Source organism: Pelecanus crispus, chromosome 12, assembly GCF_030463565.1.
Source record: "Pelecanus crispus isolate bPelCri1 chromosome 12, bPelCri1.pri, whole genome shotgun sequence".
In the NCBI taxonomy this organism is placed as follows: Eukaryota; Metazoa; Chordata; class Aves; order Pelecaniformes; family Pelecanidae; genus Pelecanus; species Pelecanus crispus.
The window spans coordinates 6,919,485-6,944,319 of NC_134654.1; the positions used below are offsets into that span (position 1 = coordinate 6,919,485).

The following is a 24,835-nucleotide window of genomic DNA, read 5'->3' on the forward strand; positions in this document are numbered from 1 at the left end:
TAGAAAAAGGAAAAGGTAAGAAACTCGTCGAGGCTGACAAGCTCACCTGACAGACTGTGCCTGAGCGTCCCTCAATGTGTCGTCACTTCATACCTATAATTTCGGGTCATACTGCTGTAAAAATGAGTGTGATGTCAGAAACTTGGAATGATAATTTGAGTTCAAGCTCAAATAATAACATGCATGGTGGAGGAGCTGAATTATGTGCTTAGTTTGGGGATGAAGGCAGCGAGCTGGTGGTCACGGTATCCTGATTATATTCATCCTGTGTAAACTGAGTTTATTAATACAGTCTTAGCCACATGTCACAGCACACAGGATAGTAAATAAAAGGAAAAATGCTCATTTTAGCTTCAATGCAGCTCCATCAGAAATAACATATTTTAAAAATGCAGGGCATAAAAAACCCAACATCATCTGTAAGTTAAATCTTTATACCATGGGGCTGAAGAGTGGTTAGAAGTAGATTATTTCATCCAGGTCACAAAACCACTTTTTCTTTGTATACTTTCTTGTTTTCATGGGTGACAATTCATGTAATCAAATCCATACGGCAAACCTGAACAATTTAGAGCTCATGCAGGAAAAGACATCTGAGCCAGGGATGCGGCTAAGCATATATTTCTCAAATAACACAGAAGCAAACGAGAAAATAGATCTTCGCTCTATCCAGAGCTACACGGGCAAAATCCATTTTGCTTCCAGTCCCAGCACGTCACTACTCCAGCTACACCAATTTATTAGAAGAGTTTTTAAATGCCCTCCCTAACACATTGCTGTCACCACATATCTTGAAACACTATGAATTTTGGTGGGGAAGCTGAGGACCATATTATCTGTTGTACAGAGCTTCCACACTGAAATGTTTGCCCATATCTAGCACCTTACATGGAAACAGGATTTCATCTTTCACCTGTCTTCTGACTGGAGCTGCAGCCTAAGAGCTCCTGGCACCAACAGAAGAACGGACAAGCAAAGCTGGACTTTGGGATGGGGTTTTGCTAAGCTGCTCTGCCAGCCCTTCCCTGGCCACTGACCAGCAGAAAAGCCTTCCTCCACAGAAAACAGCAGGATGGGGATCAGCAAAGCCAAAAATCTCATTTTGGATTTATTCTGGGCAGCCTTCAGGGGCTGGAGGAGCTTCCACGATACATCCCCAGGCCGGTAAGAGCTGGTGCAATCAAACACCCCAAGGTCGCAAGGGAAAAAAGCAGCCTTTGCCCAAGGCTTCACTTTCTCTCTGCTCGGCTCTGCTCAGTGCTTATCCCACGTTCAACAAGTCCTCAAGCCGGAGGAAAGCCTGACTCACTCCCTATCACAGTCATCAGTCATCCATACATGTGGCTTTGGTCTGTGGAAAAAGAAACTGGTTTAATTTTCCAATAGTTTATGGCCAGATATTCCTGCTGGCAAAAAGAGCTGCAAATTTTTTACAGGGGCCCTTTGCTCCTTACGCGTTTGTGTTTTCAGCTCCTTTGCCTGGAACAACTCCCAGTGGAAACCTGAGCAGGTCCAGGAAAGATACGGGGCATCAGGGCAGCTCTGTCCCACGCCACACGGCTTTGCCAAAGCATTCTGTCCCCTCTTCCCATTCACGGGGACAGAAAGACATCGCCCTGGGGGCCAAGAGCACCAGCAGCACCGACTGCCTCCTTACCCTGGCCCCATGTTTTGGAAAGGGGCGGCTGTGGGCTGTGCCTGGAGCTGAGCCACTTTCCGAGGAACTCGCCTGGCACCTTCCCATGGGCGCTGGGATTGGAGAGAGGCAGGAAGATAAAAGACTGCCCCAAGGTCATTGCTATGGGGAAGAAAACACTTGTTCAAATGTCTTCGATCCTATGCAAACACCCCATTGGAAAAGCGTTGCTGCACCATTTGTTTGAGAGTTCCCTGAAGAGCAAAACTGCCTCTTCTGAAGCACAATAAACACCCAAGGTTTACAAAAGCTGCACAAGGCAATAAATAAGGAGTGCAACATTGACGGGCACTACTCAACACAACGTTCACGTGCAATGGCAGCATTTATTCGATCTGAAAGCTTCCCCACCCGATAGCAACCCAGCAAGCCACAGCCAGAGCTGGGCGATTGCTGTCACACAGATCCATCGGCATTTCTGGAGGCGCCATGTGGTCATGCTGCAGGCACGTCCTGGCCCCTTGAGGAAGGGGTACTCAAGACACCCGGTTTCGGTTGAACTGCATTATAGGTTTGTAACAAGGGGTGGGACCAAATCCAAACCCTGACTTCCAAGTGATCTGGAAAAGAGTTTTCACTTGGCTCCTTTAGCAAAATTACCCAAACACAAGCGCCTTGGGGAAGGCTGGGATCTCAGCGGGGTCTGGAGAGACACGGTCTAGCCTTTGCATGACATACCCCGATGTCCATATGAAAGCTCACCCAAATAAATTCCACACTTGGGCTCATTCAAAGCACTCCAGGCTCCTCCAGCACAAGTTACATTTCTTGCCTTGCTGCTGGTTTGAATTTACTCACTGGAATAAGCATCCACTGAACTGCGCTGAGCCACAGCCACGTTGGAGAGTCCAGGCCAACTTTCTTCTGGCCATACAGACCAGGACATGTTTACCCAGAGCTCGGAAAAATGATGGAACTTTTATTTTAGCTCAGAGGAGAGACCAACAGGTCACCTGTAAGCTAAGGGTGGTATAAATAGAGGCTGAGCGAAAAAAGCAACATACAGAAAGCCAGAGAAGTGCTCTCTCCAGGAGGGAGGAGGAAAGCAAGACCCCATAACCCTGAGCAGACACGTATTTAATAGAGCAGGTTAATAAGAACCAGGGCGTAGGTCAGCCCCATTCTTCAGCCCCATCTGTCCCACCTCCATACAGATGTGGGCAAGTTCACAGCTGCCTCAACCTACATATTCACGTATATTTGTGCCACAGGATGCAATGGCATACCTTCAGCAGGCAGAGCAAAAGCCAAAACTTCTGCAACACTCCTGGCCCTGAGCTTTCTCCTGCTCTCGTACGCTGCTGCCAAGTCTCTGTCAAAGAAACTGCAGGGAGGCAAAGAGGTCTGGGGGAAAGGAAGACTGGATGCTGGAAAATAACCCAGGTGACTAACACAGGCAGGCTTTTGGGGACATAAAGAAAATCAGTGTCTCAGATATCACAGCCAAACACTGGGATGAAATTACTTTTCACCCAGCACCCCGAGCTCCCCAAAGAAAGAGGGCTTAAAGCACAGCTGGTGGCACCTAAAGCCTGAGCAAGGCTAAGTCATAGACCAGAAGCTGCAGCATAGTCCTGCTGTTGCTGGACTTGTCACCTGCACAGTCCCTGCTTTCCTCTCCAAGGCAACACCCATCAATCTCCAGAGCTTAGCGACTGTCTGCGAGCCCCTGAGGATCCCTGATGGAGTGCCTTGCTGCACAGCAGAACATGGTGATATTTTCTCTGCTGTATTAATACAGCTGTCGCCACCCTCACGTGAACACTTGCCACCTGTCACCATTTGCCACAGCAGTCTCATAAGGCACCGCTGGCCTGGAGAAGCTGTCCCTTGCTCCAGAACCAAAACAACTGTGTGGTGTGGTGCAAACCCCGAGCTGTGCAAAGGTGAGGGAGAGGACCAAGTACATCCAACAAGCAGCATCTCATGCAGAAGAAGAGCCTCAGTGCTGCACGGGCTGGATTTATTTGGGTTTGCTATTGCGTGTTTTACCACCATGGTTTGCTAGAAGCCCATGATTCAGTATTAGGAGTTTGCATCTCTATGCTTACACTGGCACTAACTTCTTCACAGCATTTAGTGCCAAAAGAAACGTGCAGGGAGACATGCGAAAGCAGGTATTCGGCAGCGGAGCAGTTCACCGTTGCATCAGCGGCCTTGGGTTATTTTTATGAGGAGTGAGGAGTGCACACTTGGCCGCGGCTCACCGTTAGTCTCCCAGGGCAAAACGTGGAGGAGAAACCAGCTTAGTCACGATGCTTTGGAAAAGGGTAACCTCAGCGGGGGAACGGGGCCTCTCTGCCTGGAAACACGCCCGTCAAAATAGGTTTCTCCAGTTTCCCATCTCATCGCCCCATGGGGGAGGAGAGAGGAAAGGATCTTATTCTCCATAAGAAAAGAGAAAGGGATATATTGGTATCTTTGCAGGGGTTTAGCTATGCAGCACAGGGATGTGTCTGTATCTTGAGCTCACACTGTAGCACATGGGACATCCATACTTGGTCTAAAGATGGAGATTTGGGTCCCTGATGCCCCCAAGCCATGTCTACATGCTGCTGCACTCGCTCCACCCTTCCCAACACGGTTTACTGAGCGTAGAGAGTTTTATGAAGCACTTCCAGAGCCAGTTTCACACCACAGCGCAGGCAGACGTACCCCGAGCATCACTGCAGCTTTTCCTCAGCAAAATTAAAGAAATGTTTAAATATTTCAAGAAAGTAATTTCCCTCATTTTTAAATAGCGGTAGAGGCTATTACTAGGTAAAATATCCACAAGAAACAGCATTGAATGACTCTATCCCTTCATACACCATTACAGGAAATTAAAAAACCATTATTAGCAGTAAGTACAGGACAGCAATGCCTCCAGGTCCCAACTCGGACCCCTGCCCTATCACACCAGGCGTATCACACCTATGGATGGTCTCTTCCCAAGAAGAGCTTAAAAATGCCACATGCAAATCAAAAGAAGGCATGAGATGGGTAAACACGTTGCAGTTCAGCAGCAGAGATGAGGACAGATGAGCTAGCTCTGAGTTTGCTGTCTCCAGGAGAGAAAAATGAACAAACAACGCCCCCCTCCAACAAAATCCAAGGATATAGAGTGCAACGAGAGTGCTCTTGGCAGAATTTCAGAGGCCTGATGAGCTTGCTGGGACCTGCTGGGAGATACACACATTCCCTCCAGGAACACCTGAAAAATATCTGCGGTTCACTGTGTGATCCCCAATCAGGGCTGGGTCTTGCTCAGATGTCCCCCCCAAGACATGGCTGGGACATTGGTGGTGCTGCCCTCCAGGAGGGCTGCAGGAAGGGCTGCACCCCTCTGCATCACAGGGGATGGACCCACAAACATCAGGTACACACCCCGCCTGGGGCATTTGCACCTCTCCTCCCTGCTCCAGGTTACGTCAGGGTATGAAGTCTTACGTGCGGTAACAAACCTGGATGATTGATGCCATGGCACTGCTCCAGGCAGCTCTTTCCCAAGGACAAAAAGGCATGGGAAGGGTTTGGAGGATGGGGAAGGAGAGTGTTGGGAATACCATGGACTGGGAGGTGGTTCCTGGTGGCCCTCAAACAGAGCTGCATCACATCTGCACGCATGACCAGAGCCAAACACAGTTTATGGGGGTGGAAGGGCTTCCTTTTTGCTCAAAGTGAACTTTTTGGTAGCTTATTGGTTCCAGACAGCAAGTTCAGGGAAGCCACACAGCTCCCACACTCCCAGGGAAGCTGTTACAATGAAGATGTCCCATCAGGAAGCTCTGCAAACCCTCCTTTGGGCTTACCAGAAAACATCACTCAGCCTCTTCCTACCATTCACATCATTTGTTTTAAATGCAACCTTAATTCCTGACAAGCAATGTGCAGGGGAGAAGAAAAATACAACCATGATAGATGAACCTTCAGCTCCCCCACCACACTCTGACCTGTACCAAACAAGATGAAACACGGACAGAAATGTCTCTTTAGGAGGAAGCCCTTTCCTGGGAGTTTCAAGAGGATTTGAGGGAGCATCACCAACTACAGCTCCCACTTGCCCTACAGCCTGCACAGTGCTTTGCAGAAGAAAGGTATTTCCCCGGGAAGGTGCATATCTTAGATGCTTGCAACTGATTCATATTCAGTGCACATGTCACCATGACTATAGTGCCAGGACACATCACACCGATTTAGCAGAGCTGTGCCATCCTCCCAAAATTACAGGTAGGGAACTGCAGCACAGGAAGACTAAGAGCTCAAAAATCCCCAGAGATCTGATGCCACCTACATCTCCTGCGATCACCATCTGGTAGCTTTTGGTCTTTTCTCTTACCCATCTTCCTCCTCATCCAGCATGTTTTGAGAGATCAGACATTTCATACCTTTCTAAGCCCACACTGCTCTGCAAATCAGACACCAACAATATTGTTTATTTAAAAGAAAGCCTGGGGAAAGAAACCTTAATTATCCAAACAGCCAGTGGCCACCACGCAAAGTCACATTTACCATGGAAGGGAAGGGACCCAGCCTGGGATTTTCAAAAGCCCTTATGCTGCTACAGCTGCCAGTGAGCAAAAGGGGCTGAGAGTTTTAAAAGCCCACATCTGCCTGGGGCTGCGCTCACAGAGAAACATGCTCATGTCCAAGCCCAAACAGCAGCCCATGAAGGCTGCGCTTTTTTGGGAACGTGGCCTTGGAGGCACAGCCAAGGACTCTCTTGTCATTTGGGTTCATGAAAAATATCACACAAGGGTGAGGAACGGTCTGTTATCCTTGTGAGGCAGAAAGTGTTCCTGATGGGGTGAGGTCTTTAACACAGAAAGAGAAAGTGGCAGAACGCAGAAATCCTTTGCAAAACAAAGAGCTAACAGCCAAAATACTAACATTAGGTGAACATCACTTGGTCGGCCAGAAAGTCCGATAGTGTGCAATCAAACCACAATTTCTGAGCAGGTCCTCTCTGTCTAAAGACACACAAGCACAGCAGTAACCAGCAGGCTTTTTCCCTGGAACTCAGAGGTAAGCTCCATGCTCCCAGCAGAATGGTTTCCCAAGTCAGCACAGTTATGGAGCTGTGATGAGACCACGGTACCTACCGGTTTGGGGCAGTGGATGTATCTAGCAAGGCTGATGATCAAGTCATGAGTGATTGGATCCACCAGGTTTCGAAAGCTGGCATATCGATAGAGGACATCATCCAGAGAGGTTGACTCCATTCCCAAATCCTGCAGAAAACAGGGTAAAGGAGCAATATGAGATGTGCTACAAAAGCCAGCGCTAGCGTGGATCTGAAAATTAGCCCACATTGGTGGTCCCCATGAAGAAGCCAAGAAGAAAGTGATCCCCCATCACCACCCAACACAAGGAAGGGACACATGAGCATGACACCCTGGAGAAAGCTGCACTCCTGTGCTTTATCTGCTCTGCAAAGAAGCGTTAGGGCTGCAGGATGAACACCCTCATCCCTCTCACAAGCCATAAATCCACTGAGTGAACAGTATGCTCGCAACAAGGTAAAATCAAAAATTACTCCAGTGAACATGACAGCTTGATCAGCATGAAACTGGAACTGGAGAACAAATATAGCATAGATGTGCTCTGGGTCTGTTGTGCATAGGGAGGAAGGAATGAACCTAAAATTGCAGCAAGGGAACCAGGAGGATAAATGGGGGGGTGGGGGGGTGGGAAGAGTGAAGTGCTGGACTAGATTGCCTGGGGAAGGGGTGGAGGCTCTGCTGTTGGAGAATGGACAAGGATGTGTCAGGAACAGTTCAGATCGACCTGATCCTACCCTAGGGATGAATCAGACCTCCTGAGGTCCCCTCCAAGACTATTTTCTAACATTTTCAATCCTTAGACATAATAACTTGAGGAATTTTGGCAGAGAACTCATCATTATATTAAATATGTTAGTGCACAGGGACAAGGAGGGGAAGGGTTATATATAGTGTACTTCTTTTACTTCAAATATTTTATCTCCACTATGTTTTGTTCCTCAGCAGCAGCAGCCGATCAGGGGACAGGACAGTACTCCTCTCAAATGAACACATGTTGCAGTGAGGTCCACCAGCCACCCCATAGGATAAACCTGTGCCAGAGTGGGTCCATCAGGGAGATGGGCCTCACAGGTCTTGTCAAACACCAGAGCTCCAGGAGAGCTGGGCTCATTTTCCAGACCTGCCTTACTGGGTGAGCTTGATCAAGCTAGTTCTCTTTTATTTTTGACAGTAATAAGATGGCTTCTCTTCCAAGGCCTGCTTTCGCTTTTAAAGGGTGAAGCTCAGAAGCAGCCTCCTCTACTCAGTGCGGACCGGGTTTAGCAAAGTCAAGACCCATGGGTCCTACTGCATTTCAGGAAACTCATCTCTGCTTTGGGTAATGCATCCACCTTCCCATAGCAGAGACACCACCACACCTACCCCAAGGCATTTACTTTCCAGATGACCTCTACAAGACCTGGTGGGCAGTGACATATCCACACTGAGACCTGCCTGCCACCTTGCCATACATTTTGGCAAGATAGAGCCCTTATATTGCCAAAACAACGTGGAAGCGGTTGTTTGACAGCCAACACTGAATAGTGGAGATGCAACTTGGTAAGGAAGAACTGACCACCAGGACTGCATCAGTGCAAACACTTGTGTAGGGAGCCACAAGCTCTGGTCCTTCAAGCCCTCACTGGCAACGGGAGCTGAGTTTGTAAGCTGGTGGGCTGGTCCAGCTCTTAGTGCCTACTCCTGCTTCTTGAACCAAAACACAGCAGAAATGAGGAATAATTTCAACTATCCACTAAAAAACAGGCAATGATGAATTCCTCGTATCTGTATATCCACTAGCACTGAGGAAAATTACTTCTGACCCCCAAGAACAGCCATGCTGGAGACAGAGACTTGTCCACAACTGTGTCAAATGCCAAGTCCTCCTCCCACATAGCTGGTGCATCTGGCATGAAGAATTTAACTAATTTAATGAAAACACAGATCTCGGGGGGTGAAAAGGCCTGCTGCCCAGCAATGGCAGTGCTCCCAGGGATTAATCGTGGTGCCATCAAACCAAACTGGCCAAGTTCTACAAAGAATTTGAGGCTGAAAAAAGCGAGCCACAAAAATGAGATGGAAGTTTCAGGTGAAGAAGGAATGAGCAATGCAAGAAACATGCATAAAGGGAAAAACGTTTGGTGCTCTGGTCCTCTTCTTAGGGAAAACCAACCAGCTACAGGAATGAAATATAGGAGGCGACCCTGACGGCAGGGGGTTCTGTCATGTGGAGCTGGAGAAAGTGAAACATAAAAGTTATTTATAAGGTGCCAGTAATAGGAAGGTGCTATTTGGCCACATGGGAGTCTCAGTCTGGCCAAGTGACTCAATTAAAAAAACAAAAAAAAAAAAATCAACAACCCCCCCCAAAAAGTGTCAGACACACAGCACAGGGCTGGGACAATCTTATTCACCATCACCTTGCAAAAAGCAGTCCTTCCTGACTCTCTTTTTATTTATAGTTTCAACTAATAACTTGGGTTTTATTGAACATTTTGCACTTCCGCAGAACTTGTCATGTGAGGACATTAGAGCATCTCACGAACACAAATTGCACTTATCGCCCACAAGCACAAGTTCTTACATTTAGAAGTGAGGCATTTAAAAGGAAGGCATCGCACAGAGGCATTTTCTCCCTTGCAGAGCTGAGCAGACAGCTCAGTGAGATGTTAAGCCCTGCAGATGTGAGCAACGAGTCCATCTCAAACCTGTGCTACAGCCAAAGCACCGCAGCCCCCAGCCCTCGCAGTAGAAATGCAGTTTTTGCTGGAACAAGTAGAAGTGCAGTAGGGTTGGATGTAGCTGCTGCGGTAGGAAATCACAGAAACAACAGGGCAGTAAGAAAGCAGCTTTACATGGTCTAAAAATTAAAAAAAAAAAAAGAAAAAAAAAAGGAAAAAATAAGATAATCACAGACCCAAGTAACCTCTCTTTGTACATGTACACATGGATAAAGACAGAAAAATAGAAATACAATTCAGGAGCTTCAACTATCAGAAATTCACGATCCCTGTCAGACCCAGGGCACAGACCGGGACAGAAACCTGTGGCTGAGGGTGGGGATTGTCCCCTGAATCCTGGCAACGCTTTGCAATTCGATCAGTTTAGGTGTGTGTTAAAAACCCTGAGACAACCATCCTCCGGCTGATGCCCCTGAGCTCGGCTGCTCCAGGGTCACAGTCTGCAGCTCACTATTGACAGCCACACACGCAATTTGTTAATAATTTACATGAAAAAGTTGCCTTTCTTGTGCCCCCAGTGTTTTAATACAGCAAATCCAATTGGCACCCTGCAATAAATTGGAGTCTGTCCTGAGCTCAGAGATGCTCTGGCCCCAATGAACCATGAGGGAAGGCACATTGTTTGCACGTGCTGATGCTCTGTGACTTCAGACAGGCTGAAAATTATCATCTTCACTTAAAAAAAAAAAACCAACCCAAACTATTCTATCTGAAGACACTGGCTGTAGCAGTCAGAGAGTGCAATTACAGCTCATGCCACAAACGAGGTGGCAAGTATTCAGCGTACTGGTTTCCTTGCTATTTTTAGGGGCATCACCGCAGCACTGACTGAGTTAACACTGACTTTGCTGATGCTTTGACTGCAAACATGCCATTTTGTAAAAAAGAGCTGAGGCAGTTAAAAACCACATGTGTGGGGCTGTTCCTCCTTGCCGGGAGCACCAGAAAAGCCCCAAAACAACAAATCCAATCAGCCACAAAACCCAACCAGCCAATGTGCCCACTGATTGCAAACATGACTAGTTTGAAAAATAAAAAAGGCTGGACCGATTTATGATCTATCCCACGGCTTCTGCCAAGTTGGCACTTAAAAAAAATTAATTAATCTCAGCGTCAAGATCTAGAGCTAAGATGAGGGTGTGCGCTGTGCTCCCTAGGAGCAGCATTGTGACAGCCAGGCCAGCCCACCAAGGCTGCTCCAGCACGGCTGGATTTAATTAGGCTGGAAAAACTAATTCCTTTGTTCAAGACTGTCTTCCTGCTAATGTATTGCAGCACTGCATGGATCCATGGGCAACTCTGCAGAACCAGGTGTGTTCAGGAGCTTGGGCTCCTTTGCAAGAGCAAAAAAAAAGGAAGAAATATAAATTGTGCAGATAATGTAGGGCAGGGAGATCCTCAAAGCAAACTCCCACTCTTTCAGGAAGAGAAACACCTCTCCTAACAGCAATGTGGATGCTACCTTCCCAGTCTGGTAGAGCTCAACATTAGGGTTAAGAAATCATCAAGTAAAAGCTGGATTTGGCCCACAGTTATATGGTATCATTGGCAAACACCACACACTACCGAAGGAACTGGGTTTGGGGCTTGGTAGAAGTAAACCCGCACACACAGCTCTTGACACACTGGGATCTTTGAGGATCAACCAGGCTTAGCATCTTTAGCATCTTGCCACCTCCCTTTAAGCATCTCAAAAGTCTGACAATTTTCTCTTAAGCTAAAATTAAAATGTAGAACCAATAAATCAGAGAATTCTCCTCCTCTCTCCTGGGAGAGCTTACATTTTTCACACGAAGTATTCCCTCCTGGTACACATTTTTTATGTACAGATGTCTTTCTCAGCTGCTCCCTAAATCTCTCTGCCACACCAGCATTGTCTCTTTTCCACCACATGTAATATTTTAAAGCCACTCAAAGCTGAAACTTGTTGGAGGCCAAGTGATGAGCTCATCTGCAATTTAATAACTTAACACCAGTTCATGTTGTCAGCAGCAAACCACGAATCGCTAGCTTTGGAGAAAACGCCCAGCATCTGGCTCGAGCCACTTGGGGTTTTTTTCAGCACGTTCCCTTTTCCCAGGGGATCTTTACCTGGATAGCAAGTGCAACTTTCAATAGGTAGGGTGTAAGGGTTTAAAATTATGGTATTTATGAGCCAGGCAGGATCATGGCTTTCTTGGTGTAGGCTGGAGGGGTGTTTTTCTAGTGTGCACCCAAAACCCTGCACAGTGCCAAGATGGTTTGGGAAGGTTTGTGAATGTACAGCAGGAGAAGGGGAACATCTCTGCATTCCTGAGCCACCTCGAGTCCTGACATCCCCATGGGCACTGGCAGGAGGAGGCCGAGAGGACATTTCAGAGCAGCACATTCAACAGCACATCTACCCCCATGAGGCAGCCGGCACTAATGCCCAGCCCGAGCAGGATTTGGGATGAACGACACAAAACAAGCAGAGAAAGTCAGGAACACAGAAGTGACTGACGGCAACTCAAAGGCTGTGAGTGGATCAAAAAGCACCGGGGAAGAAGCAGCCGACCCTGACGTTAGGCAGCTCCCTGCAACTTGAGCTGCTGCCCCTGAGCCTGTCTTACCAAACTGTGCCTACTGCTGAACACAGCAGCTAAAATCTTGCTTTGCCAGGCAAGACTAAGGAGTAGGGAGAGAAGATCACTTTGGGACTAAGTAGAAAAGCAAGAGTCTTGCTCGATTCATTTTGCTGCGCATCCTCCCTGCCATCACCCGTGCCCCTTCCTGCAATTTATCTGACTTGTTTCCAGCTTTAGGAGGCCAAAAGAGAGCCAAACCACTCGTCAGTCCTTGGGGATGGCTTACCCACTGGAAAGAAAGCTTCCCACCACCAACTAGTTGCATTCAGTCTCCACAGGAGTAGTATTCTGCAAATGTAGCAATGCAAAGCCATTAGACTAAAAAAAAAAAAAACCCAAACCACCAAAAAAACCACACCACCCCAAAAATGTGAAGGAATTAGAAATTTAAATCAAAGAAGTGCAGCAGAAAACTGTAATGCCTCCCTCCACTGCTGCCAGCAACAGAAACTTCCCAGCTACAGCCATGAAAGGCCATAAGAGAACCCAATTATTTTGGAAAAACACCAAGACAAGTGAAAGCCCAGGCATCGTCAGCCCTGCTGCCCTGCAGAGCTGATGCTGTGCTGGGTGCTCTCTTCAACCTGGGTCCCTTTTGCAAGCAATGACCACAGAAACAACCCTTTCACCCAAAATCCAGCCCAAACTAAGAGCTCACCATTGGCTTCCCCAGGCCAACACTACACAAGCAATGCCATTTACCCAGTGAAAAAGGAAAAATAAATGCAAGCAAGGCATTTGGGAGCTGAACCCCCAGCTTATCTTTCCTTAGTGCCAGGTGAAGCAACTTGTTATTCCCCTTCTGCTGCCTGTCAAAAACTGCAGCACAACAGCTAACAGTTGAGCAACCGGCTTTTGAAGCTCCAAGTTGTGCTTCCATGAGACACAGCATCATGTAATACTCCCCTAAGCCACAAGGAGCCATAAACAGCGGAAGTGAAGCCTATTTTTGCTTATTAAACTGTTTACCACTACAAATTGAATTGCAATTAGAGGAAAATTCAGCAGGTCCACATGAGAAGTCATACGAGAAAGCAGGGTATGCTGTTGCTGCTTTCATTAGCACGGAGAGAATAAAGTTACCAGCTGCCCAAATGAGGTTGCTGTGTAAAATACCACCCCGAGCTCCTGCAATCACGGCTGCTCATAAATATCCTGATAGCTGCTATTTTGGCCAGCACCTCTTCCAAAACTGTTTCTTATCTCCACTAATAGCCAGGGCAGCACAATGAATTTCCAAGTGGAGAGGCTGGTATTATAAACAAGGGTCGGGCATGAAGGAAGAGAAGGATTAATATTGTGTGCAATCAATCATCTGCAGCAACTTATCTGGAAAAAATGATTTCATGAAGTGAGCATTAGCAATGTGGTGAGTAAGGTCAGCTCAGAGAGACAGGCATGTGAGATGTGACTCAACAGCGAGCACAGTGTGGGTTGCTCAAAGGCTGCGGGGTTGGTTTTCTTGATGGAGGACATATTTAGCTGCTCAACCCCTGTGCCTTGTGAAGTACCCCTTGAAAACAAGCAAACAAAATATTTCTTGCCTTTGATCTTTAGGACGTTTGACTCCTTTACAAATCCTCCAATGTCTGGTTGACTTACGAGGTTCGTAAGCCACCGTAAAACTTGGTATTTATGGATTTGCCAGCTGCAATCGACCATGGCTGGCCACAGTGTCTAGGATCAGCCTCCACCTGTTTTGCACATGATGAGCCCTCTGGCATTTGCTTCACAACTAATAAGTTTGGTGCTGCTTTACTTTCCTATGAGATAAGACCAAGCAATGTGGAAGTGCATTGCTGGAAAGATTATCTGCCTGGTGCATTTATTGCAGCCCAACAGCTCTGGTCATCTGCATACACCCCCTATAAACCATGAGTTTATACATTGCAATAAAGTGTTTTACACATGTTATAAACAGCTTAATTCATAACTGGGTATCTAAGGAAACAAGGCTGAAATAGTCACGTTGTCCATCCATCTCCTCCTCTTCCCCAAAGAGCTTTTTAACACAGGAACCAATTTTCATAGGTTGAGAGAGGAGGAAAACAACTGAAAGGTAATGACATTCCAACAGGTTTTGGGAAAAAACAGACCTCAGCAATGCAAAGATGCCTAAGTTTGGACCTTCAAAGAGGGCAGGCAGCATTTAGCAGCCACATGTGGCTCAGCTGTGACCGGGCAGCCGGTGGTGGGACCAGTACGTCTGGATGGGGCATCACAGAAGGCACCCTGGGAACCTCCAAACAAACCAGCAATTGCTACTTCAGGTTTCTATGCCTAATCCACCAGAATGGCACAAAAACTGAGTTTAAATATGTGGGATATTTTCTGTTTAAGAAAGTAAATATTGGTTTGGAACCGATGATTGCTCATTCAAGCCTCAAGTGAGGGTGCAGTTAGAGAGGAGAGTCAATGTTTCAGGGACAAAGTAAACATTTCCCTGGCAGATTGACTCAAATAATAAATGGTGGCAGCCTGAACCCCCTCCAGGAGGCTGGAATTGTAGAAACTTGGAGAGATGGATTAATGAGCAGAGATATGGTGCCGCCATCCAGATAATAAACAACTGCAAATAAGAGATTTGCAGAAGAATGCACTGTTTTTATTTTAAACTGCAAGGCAAATGCAATTACCCCAACTGGAGTTTGCCCAGACCACAGCTTACAGACTTCTTCAAGAAAGTGCCTGTGGACATTTAATGAGAATAGATAGCCTAAGCTACCCAACCCATCTTGATTTACAGAGCCAGTGGGATCCTGGTATAGAAAAAGCTTAGAAACACTATCTGGGGAAGGTGACTCCAGGATTTGCTTTGAACAATTCAAACAATTTAGATCCATCACTGCCTTTAACACAAGCATTTGTCTTAAGCTCACAAAATACTATTCACTCATCCTTTCTAAACCAGAGGGAGCTGCTCACATCCCAGTTTCCCATCCAACCCAGTGCATCAATTTGGGGCTACAGCCCAAAGCCAGGATCCTGCTGGCCACGCAGAGCCTGCACCAGATGGCTTCTGATGGGACTTGTCACTTCTTCCTCCTGCTCCCCAGATGGATGGGTGACAGCAGCAACCTCCAGCAATGCACCCCAGCCAGTGTCAGCCCTAAGGTACAAGAGCCTCTTTTGCTTTGCTTTGCACCAAAACACTCCCGAGGAAAGTGATCCCCCAAGGTCTTCCTTCTGCAAAGGAAAGACGGGCAGAAAAAGCCGCAGGTCTAAGGGCAAGACATGGAGGAGGCTGTGAGCAAACACACCGGTCTCTCCAGTTTGCTGACAGCCAAGTGCAAACACCGAAAGGCCACCTTCACAGTCTCCTCACCTCCTGCTAGCCAACTCCACCCAAAGTCCACCACGTTATATGGCTAAAATTCAAAGGAAAAGGTTAATGCATCAACCCTACAAGACACCCACCCTACTAACTCTTGTTCTTGCTGCTGGAACTCCCATTAACAACTCTGCAGTGAAGCATTAAAAGGAAATATGACAAATTTAATCAAGCATCTGCCATTTCCATCCTCTTGTGTCTGTTAAAAGAGCTTGCTGGAGCAACCCAGATGCCAACTGGAGCGTCCAAACCACAGGTCAGAAGCAGAACTTCAATTTAGCATTCCTTTTGCTCTGTGACTAGTACCTTTCACTATTCAAGGCAGTAGGGCTTGCACAGGGACTGCTGCCCCAGCACGGGTCAGTGGCTGATCCCCAGGATGAAGGCTATGCACCAGCCCCAGCCCTGACCACACTGTGCCACTGGCTGCCAGCTCCTAACTGCACCTCTTCTGCCTGCCACCCACATGCAAAAAGAGACTTCTTTTCCCTTGCAAAAGACTCTAAGATCTCTGTCAGAAAACGGACTTACAGGACAGGATGCATCTCATCTCCCGCCAGGTAAGGATCCAGACTCGTCACCTAAGCTCAGTCTACTGTCAATTCATATGAAGATGGTGATTCATCCTATTCTAAGGCAGCTGGGCTGAGTCAGTCTCTGGATGTGGCTGTCTCTATCAGTTATCCGCCAAGAAAAGCCCCTCTAATTAGCTTATCCTAGACATGTAATGTTTAGGCAACCGGAGCAGGAAAATCCCACTTGTACTGTTTTCACCTTTGTTTTCCAGCACAGCAAGTACAGAGCTCTGCATGGCTTTCGTATCCACTCTTCCAGCCAAAGAACAGCCCCATCTGTTTTGCAGCTGATCAGCCATCAATACTATTTACATTTTTAAGTTTTGCTTTAGGCCCCCACTGTTTTGTTGGAGGTAACCAGGAGTTCAAACGACTCTTGTCCTTGGAAGGCGACAGTAGATGCCTTATGGGCACTGAAGAATTTTCGTTGTGCATGCAGATATTGTACCATGTTGTGTTCACATGCACTAAATAGACACACATCTTTATAATAAGTACTTACAGGAGCAACAACAACAAAAACAAAAAAAAAGGCAGAACTGAGATCCTTGCAGGAAAGGGGAAGAGATTTGCAAATAGAAGACAACACTGTCAGATGGGGAGGAAACACTTGTCTTCATAATTTCCACTGCCTGTTAGAGACCGGGCATATAGTAAGTGAACGATTCCCAGTACAAGAGCAGCATTCACAATCACACACCTTTCCCTGTTTGAAATTACAGACAAGTCTCGCCACACATGCTACAACTGATGAGAGTTCTTGGAGCAAGACCGAGTCTACAAGCACTTTGTGCAATCTACTCCTTATCACCCACCTGCATGTACTGCATTGCATTAACAGTAATGAGCCAAACACCCTTGCTTTACACATCCCTGCAAATACCTCTGATAAGGGATACGCTAAGAAAAGAGTCCAAAAATCTTGACTCAGATGGCCCAACCTTAACAATGAATCAAATGGGCAAAAAGGCTTGGGCAACTGTGCTGTCTGTCCATCCTTCCACCTCTCTGTCCTTCCCCAGGTAACTCCATGTGTCAGCCAGTCTCATTAAACTATGGGAAAGAGGCAAAAGTCTCAAAGGTAATTATGGTCCTGTAAGTTTTGGGGAATCGGTGTCAGGGGAAGAAAGAGACCGCAATAAAAGAAGAACCAGGACTTGGCTGTGGTACGCCCTGCATGGCAGCAGATGGATGGACAGGAGGACAAATGGTCTGCAGCTGGGCCAGATGGTCCACAGCTGCCATCAGGGTTGCCCAGCTGGGACCTCAAGGAAGACACTGGGAGCAGCTGGATTTTCCCAGAACTGAGGTTTGGCTGATGTGATGGACAATCAAGATAAGCCTGCAGAAAAGCCAGCCTCACCTGGCCCTGCACTGGGGACCACCCTCTTTTCTAAACAGAGAAGATGAGAGAACAGGAGTCCTCACCTCTCAGTCTTCCCTGCTCTAATTCAGCCACTTTGTCCAAGTTGCCCTCACTTCACAGATTAACACAACACGGCATGAGCTGCCTGGGTCTGGCATTAATTCTGTTGAATCAGCCTCCGGTTAGTGGGAAAGCAGGATTTATTGCCTTGGCCCACTTGAGCCCCATCTCCTGTTTCCAGCAGCTGCCACTGAGAGAGATTTCAGGAGGAGATCAGCACGGGTCTCCCTCTGGCGTGCAACGATGCAACCCTGCCCGCTGGGTGAAAAGTCCTCTCTGAGCACAGCTTAATCAGCTGCTCCCAGGAGAAGGCAATCCCAATACAGCCAAGTACATGAAGGAATTGCAAATCACAGTTGAAAAGTCACATTTGCTTTTCTACCCATTCAAAATGCTGCTTTCTGAAGATCTCTCCTCCTCTCCTCAGCCAGGAGAGCTGTTGCAATCCAATGATGGAAAAAGAAACTTGATAATTTCAGGGGATCACTCAGGTCTGTGTTAGCAGTGCTGCCAAAAATGCTGAGATGGGGATTACCCACACCTATCTGACACAGGGGTTTTGTTTTGGTGTATAGCTCTGCCAACAGCGAGCACACAGGCACCCATGTGAGCCACCGGGAACACTCCCACATCATCCCCAAGTACTGAACTTCCCAGGCACATCACGTTGAACCTGCAGCATTGATAATGACGTTACCGTATCACCAGAAAGCCTCCCAGACCCTCCCAGCACCCAAAAGAAATCAATCCGTCATTGCACATACAATAAGAGCTTGCAATCCAATAACTGCTATCTAAAACCTGGTTTCACTTCCAAGCCCTGGCTTGATTATTATTGCATTAGCTATGGAGGGACATATTGTTACTGCTCAATGAATGCTAGGCTCTACTTCAAAGGGACTGAATTTCAGCGGTGGAAGACTATACAAATGCTTCAACAATTACTTTGGGATCCTTCAAAGTAGATAGGTGCTAGAATAAAACCTAAGATCTTACTGATACAGGCACTAGTAAAAACAACCGTCAATGATTCCTCAACACAGCTCTTTTCCAGAGTATGTTATTCAAGGGAAGTAATTTAAGACATCTTTGAGAGAGACAAATATTCAATTAACTCTTTAAACTGGCTGCCATGGAATGACGTGGATGTTACAAAAAGATAATTTAAATGAGCAAATTGCAGCTGACTCCAATAAAAACATGTCAAGCCTGTTTTTGTGCCATTTATACCACTGCAGAAGGCTGGGTGAGAGGAGAGCAGGGACAGAAATGGGTTTGTATAGATAGCAGGAAGCCAGACGCTGCAACGTCCACCACCGGCACTACCCAAAGCATACCAAATACATCGCCAGTATGCTGCCGCACTCTTGGGCTGCCATCGGTACCTCCGGAAAGCAAACGCACAGCTGAATCAGAAGGTGAAATGTTTTGCTGTAGCCAAAACCATGCCCTGGTAGGCAAGGCGATCAGTATGCTCCTCTCCCATCTTAGCCTGAGCACCCCGTCCTCTATGTAGGCACCCATGGGTGCATCCCACAGGAGGAGAAACGGGAGCATGTGCATGTCCCGCAACGCGCACAGCACTGCTGCCCTTCCCCAAGCACGCCATGCTGGTCCTGCTGCTGCCCCAAGGCGTCACTCCCTACCTCATTCCTGCCAAAAATAGAGTTCTGTCATCTTCTCTTCCCCCCACCCAAATGTACACCAAATGAACTGCACTGGCAACTCTACGTTGGCCAGACCTAAGCGTCAACCACCTGAATGCAGCTGAAAGAGCAGTCTTGATTCCCTGATCCATAATAGGTCTTCTCATCTCAGTCTTGGTCTGCAGGCACATGGACATCCAAAGTCCAGGTATATCATTGTTTTTTTACCAGCAAGTAGACTGGAGTTACCCTCTACAGCTACCTTGCTGCGCTTAACACAAGAGTCTGGCTACATATCACTGCAAGAAGACATGTATTAGAGATTTTACACTGTAAAACCTTAGGGGGAACAAGATACAGGTAGATTTTAGCTCAAAACAAGAGATGAGAAAAATAGATTTGAACTTGACGTTGAAATAAAACCTCCCTGCCCTTTTTCTGCATTAAGGCTTATCCTGAGTTAACAACAGCCTATTCCACACCAAGGATGAAGCCTCATTCTACACTTGGTACCTTCTCAACAGTTAAAAGAGGCTTCCAGCAAAGGAGCAAAACAAACAGATCCCACAGCACCAAACTCATTTTCTTACTTAAGACAGACCAACGGGAATGGAATAAAAATAAAGGTTTCCACAGCTTCCAAAGGCTTACCAAGGCGGCCAGCATCGCACAAGTAATTAATATGGACAACATGAATTTCAATTCTTTCATTTGCAAATCCAGCATCACAGTTAATCTCAAGCATGGACAAAGTCCATTAATAAAGCAGATTCATGTAATGGGATTCAAAGTAATGGTAAATCAATACATAACACACTTGTATGCTAGAATAATCTATGCTTCGCATAATAATCACGGTAATTATAATGCTGTGTATTTATATGGAGACATATTCAAGACCAGCCCAGGCCACCTAACGAGCTTGGTGGGGTCTGTTTCTCCTGCAGTGGGAGGCTGCCGGCACTGGGAATGAACGGCTGCCAAAGAACTACCCAGGCAAGAAAACCAGATATGTGTTCACGAAGTGGTTGCAGCAGGGAGAAGAAATCAGGGAGGATGCTATTTAACACAGAGGGTTGCCGCTCCTAACCTTACCTGAAAAAAGGGAAAAGGACATATTATGTGCCATCGTGTCCTTGTGATTATGATAAAGAAAGGCTTCGATCGCTGAATGGACATGCACACCCATGGTTACCATCCCACATGTTCCCAAAAGCTGCGAGGGGCAGAAGTTGTCTGAGCCATGCAGGGAAGGGACAAACTCCTCAGCAATCCCATTTCATGAATTAGACTTGGAGCTTATAGCTCATTTCTCTCCAGACACCGACAGCAGGCGGTTCAGAAGCAGTCTCATTAAACACCCACCACGCGCACTTTTGCACACATACCCACTGAGCTGAGCCGGCGAGCTATCCCCCTAATTACAGGATGATAACAGACACGCTCTGAAACCAGCCACATCCACGCAGCTCCAGCCTAGGGAAAAGTAGGGGTATCACCCCCTTCTCCGATTAACTCCTAATCAAGCCTGTGAATTGCCTTTTTTGCAGGAGCTTTGCCTAAAAGTATGTGATGCCAAGGTGATATGTAGCATGAGATCTAAAGCTGCGTGCAGCAAGGCATGGCATGGCTGTACAGCTGAAACCCCAAAGGGTGCCTGGCACCAACATCCACGCACATCGAGGGTTTCCCACCAGCGCTGCTTTGCGTGCAATGCTCCGATCACTGCTGAGCTCCACATCTGCATAAAAAGATACTGCAAAGGTGTCAGAGCTGACACCAAACAGAGAGGTAGAGCAGGAGCCATGGAGAGCTGCTACCTGCTGTCCCCACCTCCTCCTTCAGCTTTCAGGCAGGTTATTAAGTGACTTTCCCAATTTTTCACAGGGGAAGGAGAAGATCAAAGACTCCTAAGTCTCACAAATGATGGAGCTGTTCTGGTTTTGGGCAGGTCCCCCCAGCCCCGTTCGTTATCAGCAGCAGGAGTCAGGCCTCTCCACATTAGTTGCTGAATTGCTGCAGAGTCTTGGGCAAATAATTTCTCTTTTCTTCAGCTTCACCAGCAGCAAGATGGAGGAGAAAACGATGGAAAACTGAGCAGATCTATAGTAGTGCAAAGGTACCCGAAGATGAAGGCAGCTCCCTCCACATTTTGAAAAGCCTGGTCCCCAGCCCTGGGGCAGTGTGAGTTTATTGAATTAATCCTGATAACCACACTGCTTAGTCCCTCCAGGGTGAAATCAGGGAGGGAAGGGAAAGTATTTCTTACACCCCCGAGCAGCCGCAAGCCAGGCATTGCATTAGCCTCTCCTGTGCAGCCCTACCGAAGAGTTGTCAAGTGCCTCATGCTCAGCAACTTTTCAAGGTGCGAGGTGAGATGATTTCCCTTAAAATCCCTCCTCAAGCGCCTCTGGTCTCACCCTGGGCACCTGGCAGAGTCCTCCTCTCTGGGAGGTGCCTGCCCCTGGAGCTCATCAGCCGCTGGTGGGACCCTTCCTCTGTCCTCCACTGCCGCAGGCTCAGATGCATTTACCGCAACACACCGATCCCAGCTTGTCTCCTCTTTCACTTAACCGCTGCTCTTCTCATCATCTTTGATGCCTCAAAGCCCCTGTGGAGTATGCAGAGAGTCCTCCCCTGAACAAACCAGAGAAACTGAGTCTGAGCAATTTAAACCCACGTCCCCAGTCCCCAGACTCACACACTGCTGCCTTCAGCCTTGAACATCCACATTTGCAAACACCTTTAGTTGGGAGGCCATGGCTCTGCTCTCCTCCTTCTCCTTTGGGATATCTTATCTCATGCTTGCCAAATTAGAAAACCACTTAAATACGTGATTAACTACAAACACATGTTTAAGTCCCATTGAAGCCGAAGGGCTTTGATTAGCAGAGCACTTAATACAGGCTTTTGCTAAGCAAAACTTCTCTGCTACTGCCCTCTCCACCCTGGTCCCTTCACGGCAGCACAGGGTATGACTCGAGAAGCAATGGCCAGGGCTCACCACGAACATCAGCTCAGCAGAGCAAAATGCAGCTTAAGTGATCAGTGGAAGAGCATTTTGCACAAAATCAGGCAACGAGATCCCACGAGACAGAAGCAATTTGTAGGCTGGGCTGGTCTGAGAAGCGCTCTGCCCTGTGAGAGCCAGCGCACTAACTCGCCAGCAAATGTTTCCAGTAAGTGCTATTAAGATCCTCTTCATTTCACCACACATCACTGCAGAAGGGCTTGAGGATGGTGGCTGTAAGGGATGCGACAGATTAACCCACACATGGCCAGAGACCTCTGCACTTGGCCAAGAAGAGAAATTCATCCAGGTTTCATTAGTGGTGCTGAACAGACGCAGAAAATAAACAGCCTCTCTGCTGTGCTCCATGCCTCTTGCCCTGTTTGCAGGCTCTGGGTCCTCTACAAGGTGGAAGAGGTGTTCTCTGCACCCCCAAACCCACAGCAGCACCCACAAGCCAGGCAGGCTGGGGGGTGGCAGGAGAAGCAAGCACATCCCCTCCTGCCCACCCAGGAGCTGCCTCCTGCTTGGACAGGCAGCAGTACATCTTGTTCAGCAATAACAGTTGTCAAAGTCCGTCCTCCCCACCTCGATTAAAAATGAGAATATTTCTGCTTTGTTTGACAGTCAGGGCCATTAAGCTGCTCTTGTTGATATTTCATTTCCCAGTGAAGATGCCGGCAGCGTGCGCCAAATGAACTCAGGACGACCTAGACAGAAAACATACCTTTGCCCAGGAAGCTTCTGCGAAGGAAATTCAGCACGTGATGGATTTGTGGCAGTGCAATGCCCAGCCGATGATAGCACGCAATTAGCCAACGCTTGTGCGTGACAATAACCACACCTTAAGCTCACTTTGCAGGAGACAGCCTCATGGAAAACTTGCTGCTTCCACTGCTGAGTCACGCCAGAGTTCGTGCACTTCTAGCTGATGCAATGCAGATTTCAGTACAGGCTTTTGCTTCTCGTCACTCCCAACCTGATGAGGAGTTTCCTTCCACCAGTGCCTTCTACCCAACCTCCACTGTTGGGGTCCGAGACAAGGACCAGAAGGACCACCAGTCAGTCCCAGTAACAAGGCAGGAGGCAGCTCTAGAAAAGGATTACACTGGAGATCAAGATTTCTGCGTCAGCTCCTATTCTGTGTTTTCACACCCATGGAAGCATGGCTGAGCTCCATGCCCTGGTGCTCAGGATAAAAGCCTGGACTTGCACAGTTGGTTCTCACAAGTTTAGCATGGTCAGAGAGGCCAAGATGCAAGAAGAAAGCGGGGCCAGCAGTAAGCTCTGGCTTACGGTGCTCCACTGAGCTGCACCAAGTGAGGTCTGCAGTGCCCTGCACGCCACCACGCCTCCTCCTCCTCCTCTGTCTGGGGCTGATCTGCATCTCCCAAACACCCGGCTCCACACAAATGGGTTCCCTCATTAGGAAGGTAGAGCCTTTGCACCAGAAAAGAGTCACTGTTCGCACAGAACAGGCACTGCTGACTCGACCATTAGATACCCCAGACAAAGCAGGAGTTTCCACTGAGGAATGGAGGTGCCCAACAAGCTCCAGGGGTTTTCTTCTTGGAGAGTGACAGCGAGGGATGAAAGGATAAAAGGACAGCTGGTACTTCACTCTGTGATTTTTGGCACTGGTTTTCTTTCAGATAGAAGAGCCTGTGTTTCCAATGAAGATGCTGACATAAACCTCCATGGGATGGTTATGGGATGAAGGCTTGTAGCATCCAGCATGCTAGCTGGTCAGGGCAACCCTTAGGTCCTTCATCTTAACACTCTGCAGTCTTCATCCACAGAGAAGCAAAGCAATTTTTCAGTTAACATGTTGCCTACCCAGCCTTCCCCCCTACCTTGTCCCAACCTGGCAAAGCCCCCAAAACCACACTGAACTTGACTTGAGTGTTGAGGTCTCCTTGAAGTGGATGAGCACTAAGCAGAGGTGTTATTTCAAGCACATCTTTCCAGGCTTTCTCTTCAACTGGGCCCTAGATAAACCTTTCAGCTGCATCTTCTGAACTAGAGCAGCCTTCCCAGCTCCAAATGGCTGATTAGGTGCCCAAGACCTGTAGCCTGCACCTCCAGCACCAAGGCCCAGGTCACCCAATGGGCTAGCTCTTGTCACCTCCAGCCCCACAAGGTCCAGGCTGTCAGCCACACACCAACATCTTCTCGCACCATGTTGGAGAAACCACATCCTCCACCACGGTGATCCAGCACAAGCGTGGGCTGATCTCTCCCTCACCACATGGCTGGCAAGTCAGATCAGCCCTTCCATCCCATCCCTAATGGCTTTAGGTTGTTATCAGTATATGCTGTTGGCTTCTCCTTTGTTTACCCTACTGCAGATCCTTCCTCCTCTAGTAATTCCTGGCATCCTTTTGAATTTTACCCCCCAGACCTGGCTGTTGTCCCTCAACACTGCTGCTCACAGCAGCAGGGTCCAACACACACCAGCCTCTGGGGCAGGTGTCCCCGTGGCTCACACTGGGTTTTGCTTGTTCACTACAAGGAGCCAATTTCTGAAGTGGTTTTTGTGCCTGGGAAACTTGCCTAGGAGTTCTGTTCATGTAGTCTACAAGGACAGCCAAAACCTCCTCTTACACAAACCTCGGAGGAACAGCAGCAAAGCACCCAGCAAGGAAAGCCTCCGTCTCCATGCCCTGGGCTATTTCCCTATTTCCTCACAATGTTACACCACCTCAGGAAGCGTCCCCAGCCAGAAGCAGAGGTCTGAAATGCCGACGGTAACAGAGTACCCTGCTAATCCCTTGTCCTTCTCC

General features: G+C 47.7%; 1 protein-coding gene across 1 annotated transcript in view; it reads right to left on the reverse strand.

Moving 5' to 3' along the window:
- LRRC75A (leucine rich repeat containing 75A) overlaps positions 1–24,835 on the reverse strand; it is a 94,042-nt gene that overhangs the window by 54,110 nt on the left and 15,097 nt on the right. Inside the window, exon 2 of the mRNA XM_075720197.1 lies at positions 6,778–6,906. Coding sequence (XP_075576312.1) covers positions 6,778–6,906 — 129 coding nt within the window. The remainder of the gene's footprint in view (positions 1–6,777; positions 6,907–24,835) is intronic.